Source organism: Hakea prostrata, chromosome 5, assembly GCF_041222555.1.
Source record: "Hakea prostrata isolate BN-2017 chromosome 5, UWA_Hpros_2, whole genome shotgun sequence".
NCBI classification, from domain to species: domain Eukaryota; kingdom Viridiplantae; phylum Streptophyta; class Magnoliopsida; order Proteales; family Proteaceae; genus Hakea; species Hakea prostrata.
Genome location: NC_142604.1, coordinates 46007507 through 46020531, shown reverse-complemented (window position 1 = coordinate 46020531; position 13025 = coordinate 46007507). Strand labels below are relative to the sequence as shown.

The window sequence follows — 13025 nt, the reverse complement described above, 5'->3', positions numbered from 1 at the left end:
GTTTAACAAATAATAGTTTATGTTGTTTTGCCAACCACATAAATCTCTGTTTATCCAAATATCAGAAACACAAATTTTATCATTTTGCCAATGATCTTCCAACCTGTTACATACCAGAGAGAGAGGCAATGACTATCCCCAATTGAAGTACCTATATATACTATGATTCATCCAACTTTGTTTCTCACCTGCTAAAGTTGTGAAAAAGAATAATATTTTGAACCATCCACAAAACCAAGAAATCCAATCGATTTCTTTCTAGAAGGCACCATTCATAACTCAATATTAATGTACCCTTAACAATACATGTTGAAAAGACAAATGTTTTTACCTATTTGTTGCAAACAAAAATACATAAGAAGAAAGTAAAAAAACCCACACACATAAGAACAAGAATCCATGATACAACATTGTGATTCGGTTTTGATGAATTTCAATGTGCACGTGCTCAGTAGGTGCTCGGCATGCAACACCCAAATTCTTGTTGTTGATGATGTGATATGATGTTGAAGCTGTAGAACCCTCCTCCATTGTATGAATCTCAGACATATTATCTAGCCAAATAAAGGAATTTGGATGGTTACTACCACTTGGGCACTTATAAAATCTTCGACCTGGATTTTTCCTAGTTCTTGAAGTCATTAGGATCATCCTTCCTTGCCTACAATAGCACAATGGAGGCTGTTGTTCCATTCCAGTTGAAGTTTGATCTTCACAATAGTAACCTCCCATCACTTCACCTGTAAAACAAATTCACTTGGTATATATCAAATAAAGAATACTTTAAATCAGAATGCTCCTCTATAGATATAAAGAGACTCCCACTAGTTTAAATGACAACAATAAATAATTCTAGATGTGTATCCTATCTATATAATCAGTGATACCAAATGAAAAGAAGATGGGGACTGGCATAATTTATAAGAATTTGATAAACGTATAAAAATTCCCAGCTCAGTCGCTGCTATTACAAAAGAACAAAACAAATAGTGAGGTTCTTTGGAATCATTTATAAGCAGTGAACAGTATTCAAGAAACAAAAGGCTAAATATAATAGAGTAAATAGAGAGAGAAAATGAGGAACCAAAACGTAACTCCCTAATACCCGTAATGAAATGGCCTAAGTACCGAATCAAACCATCCTACTTTTTCCCAAGCACTCATCAAGCCAAACATTAAGTACAGATTTCAGGGATGAAGGATATGAGATGCTAGAAAATTTCAAACAAGCCGAGAATTGGAAGGAGTAGCTCAATTGACAAACTAATTTACTCAGGCTTTTAGAGAAAATATGTAAAATAGAGAGAGCTAATTGCAACGACCATTCTGACGTTATCCATGCCTGAAACCACATCATAATCACCGGAGAAGATCACCTCTAACAGCATCGGCAATGGCAATGCAAGACCTCCGTTTCTGCTTGGGAATCGTTTCTGTTGAACAATCCTCAGGCTTTGAACAAGGTAGAGGTTGCCAATTCTTATGAGCCTGCCAACCATACTTGTAGTCTCCAACTATTGGTGTTCTCAAAACCTCAGCACAGTGGACACGGAGCTATTTCACCAGGAAAAGGGATGGAATATTGTGTGCCAGTGAGCAGGTAGCTAATGGGCTTAAAATATTGTGATGCAATTCTGTCTACTTTTACAGGTTTCAAAACCATACTTGATGCTTCCTACCAGTAAGTGGACACAATTCTATCCATGTAAAACCTGCAGAATTACAAGCAAAAATAAAAAATACAAAAGAAAACTTGCACCTTTAAGTAAGAAATCCAAAAGGGTTTGCAGAAATTCCACTTGAAAGGTCTCACACCCCCCTCCCCCGCCCCAAGAAAAAGATTAAAAAAAAAAGGAAAACAGAGCCAATATAAAGCACATATCTAGAGTTTTAACTTGATTCTAAATATTGCTCCTCCAAAGAAAACTATAACTAACCATGAATATTATAATAGCAAATAGAAGCATATAAAATCTTCAACGTGCAGTCCGGCGTTGATTGAGATGCATGTAACAATCAGGGTAACCAGATTGACTTGGGCATTTGTTTTCCTTGTGAGAAACTTCATGCAGATAGGGTGGTTGCACACCAGCCAAAGCAAGTATTGAGCTAGGCAAAATCCATATCCCATCTCCACAAATCAAACTGGAGGCTAGTGCAGGCCCAAATGCGTCTGCTTTGGGTTTGTTCAATTATCGTCATACAAATAGTATAAAGCTCCCAATACACATATCTGTTGCAAAGTAGCATCCAAGGTAGAATGGTATAGCCATGGCCATTGGGAGTGGAATATATTTTGCCCATTTCTTTTCAACAGCATCTCTGATTGAGTTCACAAGGATAGCAGCAGCGAAGAAGGTGTAGCAAAGTTGAAGGCAGTGCTTTGGTAACCAGAGAAAATTTGCTTATCAGTGCAGCTTCAATTGATTGAAAAGCACATAGAACAAAACTTGGTGAGAATATTAAAGAGGGTGGTTTGAGATAATGAAACTATAGTTTGGACTTATTCTGCTACAACTTTTATTATATTTGTGCAGGGAAAGGTTCTATCTGAGAAAAGCACAAGCCAAGTCAAAAACTCCAAAAACAGTAAATCTTAATATATGATGATGATCTCTCATCAAATAGTAACCAATTACAATCCTGATTCTGTTTAGAAGATTTGAAATGTTTTAATCATATCTGGGTCCAAACTTTCTGGTGGTGATTGTATCTGTAAGGAAGTTTCTGTCGCAAGGAACAGAACCTTCTTGCCTCTACTGGGTAAAGAGGTTTGGAGGGAGAGTTGGTCAATATAAAAGAAAAAAACAGAAGTTTGAATTGGGGTCTTAATGAAGCGACATTGACGCTTCACCCTACAAGTGCCAACACAGAACCCAGAAGAATAACCTATTGGGGGTTTCAGTTGGTTTTTGATGGATCAGGCGAAATTGGTTGACATAATTATCATTTTGGGAGGTCATGGAGTAAAATGTCAATAGTGTTGCTGCCAATAGCAGGTGAGCTAGGCATGGATGTGTGTGTATGTCCACATCCACCTGTACCTAAATAGACAGGGACATTCAAATTACAATTAGAAAATAAACAAGAGAAGCCTGCTACGACTATTACTTAATATTATATTACCTTATAGGCTATGTCAACAAACTAAACAGCATAACAAGGTTCAGCTGAATAAACCAAGTTTTAATTAATTCATGAAAACTTCAACTAAATTGGCAGAACCATAACCATTGTCCCCCTACCTGGGCAAAAGCACACAAGGAGAAATCGAGGATGCAACTAACCTGATATCCATAGGCAATATTCATTTTCCTTTTCAGTTGTCACACAGGAAACCCAACATGAACCCCCTTGGCACCATGAATGTGACAAACAACAACAATTCTTTTTTCTCAGCTGTTAACATTAGGCAACTGATATCTCCATTAAGAGCTAGACAATAGAAATGTACAAGAAGCAAGTCCAAACCTGGAAGTAACATCTGGTATTGCCTGTCTTTTTTTTTCTTTTCTTCCAACTAAATCACATTGAAAAAATCCACTGAAAAGCTATCAAAAGAGAAGTGCCACTGCTCATACTGTTACAAAATGTACACAAGAATTCAACAGAAATCTTAAAACTGGAGCAGCCACAGTGAGTACTAAATTCAAAAACAAAGTGCTTTACCTACCTATACACACCAGAAAAAGAAGAAGAAGAAAAAGAAGCAGAAATGAAGAATTTCTCCGTAGATTCAAATCGAAAACGTAGTATACTCACCAACAATGTTGTAAAGGATGATAAAAACATAGATTCTCCCCATTGGAGGATTGATTAAACCCATCAAACTTGGCTTACAATAGTATAGTTCAACTTCTTAAAATTTTAATACCCTAAATTAAATCTTAAAAGTCATGTTATCAAAACATTATGATTGTTTGGGTGATTCAACAACACTAAACATCAGCCATATTTATCTAAGAAGTACTTGATGACGGTTGCTCTATCCTCCTCTTTCTCTGAAAGTAGTGCATTCCTAAGCCGGATGTGATTTCCAAAGAGGTCTTTTGCACGCAGCCGAGTCTCCAAGTCAAGCTTTGTCATTGCATTAATGGCATTTTGTAAAAGTTCATCCTTGTCTTCAGCCTTATGAGCAAAAGCCTTCTCAGCAACAGCAGCAGCCTTCTCAGTAGAAGCCTTCTCAGCAACAGCAGCAGCCTTCTCAGCAGCAGCAGCAGCCTTCTCGGCAGCAGCAGCGGTTGCCCTCTCGACAAAGAATGTCTCACCGCCGACTGCCCTCTCGGCAAGACCGGCCTGCCTCGGCGACAGCCCTCTCAGCAGCAAGCTTCTCATGAGAAAGCTTCACCATGTCTACCAAAGCAACAGATATATTCTCCAAGGGACCCACTACTTGATCAACTCCTTTCTTCTTCTTCTTGTGGGAATCATGAGACTGCTCACCAGCTCTTGGCCTACCTCGAGATCGACTACTCTCATGTGCTGTAGATTGGGTCCACGACATGTCAGGTGTAGTGGTCTGAGGTTGAAAACTCGAGTTGCCAATCTCATTGTCATCCAATTGGATGTTGAACTCATAGGCTTCAGGTGAATTCAGTTGGGATTCATTCAAGAAGTCTTGACTGTTCCAGCCTTCGAGCCCGTTGCAATCTCATTACCTAGGGCTGCAAGCAACCTCTAAGTGAATGGGGCGCACCGAATGGTCCTTCCAATATTTTTGCTCTTTCTTCTACAAATTCAAAACATAAATTTGTAAACTTTGAATCAACTATAGGGGCTCATATTCACTCACTTTTTTCTACTAATGTGCAGCGGTGAGGAAAGTGTTGTAATCTATAAAAAATTATGGTTTGTGAATATTAGTTTTTACCTTTACTTCAGACTAGAAATGGGGAGCAGCATCAAACCTCTTTTCACTTGGATTCCATCCAAGTCCACTTTGTTTTTGCAAGTCTGATAGCGCTCGCAACCTAGTTTTCCAAATCCTAAAATGGTTGCGGCATTGCTCCCAATCATAATTGGACCCATGCTTTTCGGAGATTTGTCTACTAATTCCCAACCAATGCTCTTTTCTTAGTCCATTGTCTCCTGCCCTCCCACTAGCATGTACTTGCAAGAAAAACTCTAGTAGAGAAAGAGACACCTCTATAGGCCATGAGGCTATGTCTCTTCCTCTTGCATGTGATGCATTTTGAGAGTCCATCTGGTAAAATCATAATTAAGGGACAAAAGTAAATACATATGATGAACTGTTAGTTATGATCAATCAAAATACATATGGTGTGGTGCAGAAGTGTAGCAATCATATGATGACATTAGTATTCATGATCAGTTGCAATTCTAACATTTGAAGCTAACATTTGAAGCAATCATAACTTGAGTTCTGACATGAAATAATACCACAAAGTTTGAGACAAAGTAAAACAAAATAAGGTACAATCCAAACTCAAACTCAAACAGTTGGGAGTCATTCAAATTGAAGTACATAAAAATTTAATCATTTGATTCTGACTCAGTCTCTGATCCCATGTCTTCATCATCTGCAGCATTTGTTGTTGCATATGCATTCCACATCTGTGTTGCCAAGTCATCCCGGAATGCTTCTGCTTCAAATGACTCTGCATGGTTGTCTTCATCTTCGTCAGAATCACTACTTTCCTCATCATCTGCATGGTGTGGTGCGGAAGAGGAAGCTGTTGTTGGCCCTAACCCCTCCGTCGACTCATGGGCAAGCCATTCCTCCTCTTCTTCCAAAGAGTCATGGTTTAGAATGTGGTTGTGAAGTAGTACACAAGCTATCACAATCTTAACTTGAGTTCTGAAAGGAAACTCCGCTCGAGTTGCCAATATCTTAAAGCGACTCTTCAACAAACTAAAAGCACCTTCAATGACTTGGCGTAACCTAGCGTGCCTCAAGTTAAACAACTCCTTTTCATTTTTGGGTCTTTGATTTCCCCTCTTCCATTCCTTCAGATGGTACCTAACATTTCGATATGGCCTCAAAAAACCTCTTTGGTTGGCAAACCCAGCATCACCAAGATAGAATTTACCATTTGGAACCACTAATTTTCCATCTCCATCTCTATGGAGAGCATCATCCAAAATGCGGGAGTCAGATGCAGACCCTTCCCAACCAGCAAGTATATACGTGAACCTTTTGTCATGGTCGCATGCAGCTAAAATGTTTTGTGTAATAAGACCCTTCCTATCTCGAAACGTCCTATGTTTTTCAACAGGAACCCATGCTGGTATATGCGATCCATCAATGGCTCCAACGCAATCTTTGAAGAATGGGAAGAAGCTGCGATGGTTACCTGCAATCTTCGGATGTGTGGTGAGACTAGGGGGTTTTATAAGCAACGGGGTCAGTTTCATCATTGCATTTAACACTTTATTAAAATGTCGACTCACTGTCTCCCCAGAATGCCCAAAACGGTTCTTTAAAGTCGAATTCTTAATGTGGTGTGCAAGACAATGTAGAAACATCGTTACTTGTTCCTCAACTAACACCAATTTGTTGTCTTCTAACAGCCCCCTCGTACGCAATAATTTTACCAAGTTGTAATATGATCTTTGGCTCATTCGCAATTCCTCACGACATGTACGCTCGGTGCCACCAATAAAACGTTGGGTTTCAAGAAACCCACGCCGGACATCTACTCTATATGGTTGCCTCCCCGCGTATGTTCTCCTAATGTATTCAATTACGTAGACAACTGCTGCGCCCACTAGAGCAACTACCAACTCTTCGTCATCCATGTTGAACAACGTGCGTATGCGTTCTCTAAATTTAGGTCCTGAAATGTGATCATATAGACTCAAATTGGATATAGAGTAAAATTGGATATAGATCTGAAATTAAAGCAAAGGATTATCAAAAGGAAGTCAAGGGCCTATTACACACGGTCATAGCAAAATGTGCAACTGCCAACATCAAAACAATACATTGAATGTAGCGAAGTTGATAAACCAATGCAGCAAAAAATCCATCTTAAAATGACTAATAACAGCCAAGTTGATAAACCAATGAATCGTAGATCATTCATAAAGTCTTTAAAACTTCTGCTATCCCTATGAAATTCCATTCAAATCTTTTCTGGCCATACATTTTTGTTGACAAACTTCTTGTTCCTAAGCTATTTGTCGTGTTAGGAACACCGTCGGATCTTTCTATGTGAGAGAGGTGCACTTCTAGCAAACTCCAATGTTGACTTTGTAATAGAAATTAATAATCTCTAATCCTATCATGTGTCAATCACAATAAATGGATTGATTTCAGGTATGTGACAAGTAAAAGTCTCACATACACATTTGAATGGAGACTTAGAAATTCAAATGAAGACAATTTTTTTCTTGATAAAAAATGAAGATAAATTTCAACAAGGGTAAGAATGACTTTGGAATCCACTCCAGCCAACCATCCCACAATATTAGAAGTTTAGAACAGCATGTTGAAAAACTGAGGAGAGTAAGAAAATCAAGAAGACAGAAAATAAAGAAAGAATAAAAAATAAAGAAAAGACTTTACAGACAATAGATGGTGTTGTCGGTATAATTGCTTGTGAGCACCTCAGACATATAATCCTTTTCTTACACTTTTCTTCCAATTGGTGTTTTTATTTTCTTTTTCAAATTTTTTATTACTAAAATACAATCAATCAATGATCTATGATGAGCTCTATGCAAGTCAAATGGTAGGGAGGGTGGTGTGCAGAGTGTAATGGGGGAGGGTGGTGTGCAGTGTGAAGTATTTAGAAAAAAGACAACTATTATTATTAAGAATTCATGAAAAAACAATACATGAAGGACCCTCAAGTGCCTCAAACCAGAGTAAAACCCTTGCAAGTGCTTCTATTTCCTAGGAGCAGTTTTTATACAAGTACAGCTTAAAATTATTGCAAACAGTGATAAATTTATTTAGTAATCATCATTACAAGGAAAGCACTCACATGGAAGGCAGAAGTAGCCTAGTTAACCCTGGGATGGATTAAGGACCCCAAGTTGGCAACAACCGTAATCCCAGTGGCCAAACCGAATTGTTTTCCACCATTGTCGCATAATTTCCCTCAAATTTCCATCCGCCAAACATTCTTTTCTTTTTGGGGGGGGGGGGGGGAGGGAGGGACTTCCAATAATTTCTGAAATTTCATTTTGCATAATTCTGTTTTCTGAAATTCAAATATGCAATATATAACCGGAAAATTTGAGCAACGGCACCAGTTAAGGGCTTGTCAAATAAGTTAGGCACCTCATAGTTTATCCCACATAAAAGCCCATTGCCAAGAGGTCTTGGGTTTGGGTGGGGAGACGACCTTCTGTGTATGGAGATTTGGTGACTTTCTTAGATGTGCCAAAGTACCCCTATCAATTGTGATGATATAGACAGATCATATCTGATGATCTGATTTGACCTTTGGGTAGTGGCTCACTAATGAGATAGGATGGAATTTGACAGAACATAGCTGTGGATCTGTTTTTGTGACTCTTCAGAATTCAGATATGTTTCTCTGGATGGCTCAGACCTCACCTTTAATCCGATGGTAGATACAAGCAAAATCTGAATCCAAATCGGCTAAGAATTTAAGATTGACATTAACAGATCTAAACAACAGATTTCCAGAATTTAGACAAGAAAATAGAATAATCAAGTATTTGAAATACATAACAAAAATGGCAGAGAGGAGAAAAAAGATCATGAGTAACATAGAGCTGGATATTCTACCAACACCAAAAAAAACCAAAAAAAAAGAACATAGAGTTGGATCACGAAGGACCTAGCCCCAGGCAGGATCATCTTGAAACTAATGCTGGTTTAGTCTTAGACAAAGCTAGGAACAATTGAAGAACTTAGAGCAGATCACACAATAAATCAAATTGAAACGGAATCAAGAAGAAAATAAAAAAATAGAAAAGAATGATAAGACTATTAAGTAACTTACAATACAACTCTATGGGGTCTCTCACACTTCCACCATATTTTTGTCTCTCATCAACTGCATCTTACCACTCTCTTATAAAAACACAACCACCTTTGAATCATGAACCATGAGAGATTTTTCTTGCCTTGTCAAAGCCACCGGAAACCCTTAACAAAAGCACTCAATCCATAATTTATTTAGCCCCAGCACCGTACCCATTCTAATATAAACTTCAAAATTTACAAAATCCCACGAGAACAAGCAAACACCCCTTTCACCCTTGCTGATGAATCCCAAAACACTCCTCTGCTCCAGTGAAGTTAGCTAAAGAAGAAGAGATTCTTGAAAAATTACTTATTACAACCTTGAACACTAGCCCCAAGCCAAAACCAAAATCGATATCGAATTCAAAATGCAAGAATACCAAGCCAACAGTAAAACGAAGATAGAGAATAAGAAACCCAACACAAAACTAATCCAATCAGGGAAAATAAAGACTATGCAGAGACTTACCGCCTATTTCGATGCCAAAGTCGAAAACACGAACAAAATTTTGGGAACGCTGGAGTTGCAGAGCAGAGAAGCTCTAGCTTCTTCTTCCAGATCTGCCGAAAACACCAAGATTTGGGAACGCTGGAGTTGCAGAGCAGAGAAGCTAGGGTTCTTCTTCCAGATCTGCTGAAAACACCACGATTCAATAAATCTGTGATAGGGATCCTTCGTCGCAAGGTTGGTGGTGTTCGTCGCCTTCTTCAGATCAAGAAATGGCTCGCCTTCTCAGCAATAGAAGTGCTTCGAGTTCTCAGCAATTGTAAGTAGCGGAAGTGCTTCGAGTTCTCAGCAACAGGAGTGAGGAGTGCAGAAGTGAGGAGTGCAGAAGTTGAAAGTTGGGAGTGATTCGAACTTCTTAGCAGCAGGAGAATGGATCTTCGACTTCAGCAGCGGGATGAAAGTGTCGAGTGTCGAGTAGGTTTCGATGAAAGTGAGTTTCGCCGAGTCAAGTTCATTTTTTCCCTTTTATATCGAGCCCAGAATTCGCTGACTCGATTTGGAAACCACCTCAATAGGTGGTTTCCAACTCATTCACATTTTTAGGCAAAAACGTGGATTGTTGGAGATTCATGACTCACGAAGAAACCGATTCAATTTTTAACCAAATGCTTTTTTTTGTTGGAGTCATGATTCCCTGGAGTCTGATTCTGCAGAATTGCGGAACCAAACGCCACCTAAGTGTTTCCCAAATGATTAGTAATTTGGGTTCTTTGGATGTGGTAGGGTGGGAATTTGAGCAAGAGCTATCAGTACTAGACTCTGGTTGGGGACAGTAATTTCATCTATTAATCGTCTTATTGGTACACATATTCCACTCTATGAATCAATGTCATGTTTAAATTCTATGCATACTTGGCTTTTTTATTTTATTTTATTTTATTTTATATTTTTTTATGTAGGTATGTTAGTAAATTTGCATCCGACTGTGTTTGGCCAAATACATGTAGGGATGATGCACAAAGTCATTTGATATATGTACAAGTTAAATATTTTTTATTAAAAAAATTTATGTGTGGGTTCTCTTAGTGAGACTTAAACTATTGTTGGGTTCCTCTGATGGAAAAATTACGCCGAGTACTGAACTAATGTCTCAAATTGTAAATTTTATTCAAATGAGCAAATTATATATAGACCCTTTGAGTTTGCAATCAATTATACAATTACAAATGCACCATGAGGTTAAAGATTAAGTGACGATGTCGTCGCTAAACAAATATTTGAAATATCAAATTTACCCTTTCTTATTTAAGGAGGTAGTGTTTGTTTTTTTGTTTATTTATTTATTTATTTATTATTTTTCCTTCTAATAATAACTTTCTTATCTTCTTCCTCGGAAACTTACAACGTTACCACTAGGTATTGATTGCCACAGGTTGATTTTCCTTGCAATAACTAGGAATCAGAGGGGTGCAAGTTTAGCCCTAATAGCCCTAACCCGACCTAAGCCCACCCTGAGCCCGAATAGGGCTTGGATTCAAGATTTTGGCACTGAGGGCAAGTTAGGGCTAAGGGTGGGCCTGTGATTACTCTTTGGTACGCCGGGCCTATCCCGACCTGTTCCTAATTTTCTGTCCTGACCTTAGCCTTCATTTTGGCCCTAATATTTGCCTTAATTTTGTCCTTAATGTTTGATCTCAATGAATTAGGAACAGAGATAAGGATAGAGTCAATCAAGGCCATGGCCAAGTATAGGGTCAATCAAGGCCAAGGTTAGGGATATGGCCAATCAGGGCCAAGGACAAGGCCAAATATAGGGCTAGGGTCAGGGATAGTCCAATTAGAGCTAGGGACAGGCCAATTAGGGTCAGACAGGGCCAATTAGGGTGGGAATGGGCATAGGTTGGTCCTATAAGGCTTAGGGTTATAAACAATAATCATTGGCCTTGAATTAAGGTCAGGGTGAGAATGAGCTTAGATTATAATATATAGGATTGGGCTTGGAATTGCAAAAGTCTGACCCAACCCGACTCAATTGCAGCCCTTCAGGATTAACCCTCACAGCTACAAGGCATTCCTTCTCATGGCCTCATCTTGTTATCTCGAGTTACTTCATTTGAAATCTTCTCATCTTGAACTGTTCATTGCCTGCCATCTTCACCTCCTCTGGCTTACCCATTTGTATTATTTATCTTTGCCTCTCTAAGCTGATTTGCTCTCTTTCTCGCTCCTCTCTGGTGGGTAGTAGCTAGGGGAAAAAAATCATAATTCATCACTTCATCTGATCTTGCGTTTTGCCCATGGCTCCCGAGATGACCAGCGCGGAGTGTTTTTTCTTCAATGGCAAGTTGGGGGCCGGTGAAACGGAATTTGGATCATCTTTCCGTCCCCATGGCTTCTTGACCACAAAAACCAGTGGGTCCCACTAGTGAAATTTTTTTTTTTTTTTTTTTAAGTGTTTTTCACCGTGGCCCTACAGGTTTTTGTGATCAGGAAACGTCGGAGAGCACAAAATCGGAGTCGCAGATCCGGACTTGGTGAAACCATGGAGCACTACTACTTTCACTTCTAGGTTTCAACCATAGTTCGAAATTTCGAACCGTGTCGCCGTGTCGCTCCTTGGCGACACGGCGACACGGCCGAAATTTCGCCAAAAGTCGGGCGACTTTTGGTAGGGGTTCGATGAAAAATCGAACCCCTGTTTCGATGGGTTTTTTTGGTCATTTTGACCTGAAATTTGATGTGTAGCCTAATTTGAGGCTAATAAACACATTGGTAGTGTTATTTTGATCTAAAACATTACCTAAACTAATGTTCTTAATCGACCCATGTCTTACTATACGCGGACGAAAGCCCCGAAACTAAAAACCTAAAAACTCATAAAACCAAATCATATAAAGTCTACAATTCATTGTACAAATACTGTAATACATAAAGTCATCCAACCATATAAAATCTGAAACTCTCAGTCTCAGTACCAAGTACTGTGCCTAGGTGGATCGAATTCCTCTGACTCAGACTGTCTCCATTGATGCCCCCCCAACAAATTCACATACTCATCCCATCTCATACGATATTGAAAATTGTTTAAGTAATCATTCACTGCAGTTCTATAGCGGTCATCTTCCGCTGCCGTGAGAACTCCAATTTGAGGGAAGTGAGAATAGGGCCAAGGAACGTACTGCATGCCATCAGATGCCCTTGTTGGTACGAATGACTCTGATTGTGAAAGAGAGAGAGGGACATCATAGCTCCCATGATACGAAGAACTGGAGGGGACACCATAGCTCCCATGATACGAAGAATTAGAGGGGTTACTAATTCCCATATCATACTGTCCATCTGAAGGAGGGAGAGGGACACCATAATTACCCGTAGGCCAATAACCTGGTGTGGAGCCTACAGACTCATCCAAGCTCATGGACCCCATTGACGCAATCGCCGCATCCCAAGGATTAACATAGTCATGGCCAGCTCCCCTCTGATGGTGGCTCGGCCTCGTATCAGGATATTGACGACCACGCTGATACTCACCACCATGATCATAATCCTGAGTGGCATGATCAAAATGACTCTCCCCAGTGTATCTGGGTGGGGGCTCCTGTGTCTCTGGTAGTG

The 13025-nt window shown here is 39.4% G+C and overlaps 1 protein-coding gene across 1 annotated transcript; it reads right to left on the bottom strand.

Annotated features, from left to right (window-relative positions):
* Positions 1-5191: 5191 nt before the first annotated feature.
* On the bottom strand, positions 5192-6858 carry LOC149016125 (protein ANTAGONIST OF LIKE HETEROCHROMATIN PROTEIN 1-like). The gene has a single exon (XM_089156226.1). It carries the CDS (start codon positions 6757-6759, stop codon positions 5494-5496), a length of 1266 nt encoding a protein of 421 aa, XP_089012352.1. The 5' UTR covers positions 6760-6858; the 3' UTR covers positions 5192-5493.
* Between the last annotated feature and the right edge of the window lie 6167 nt (positions 6859-13025).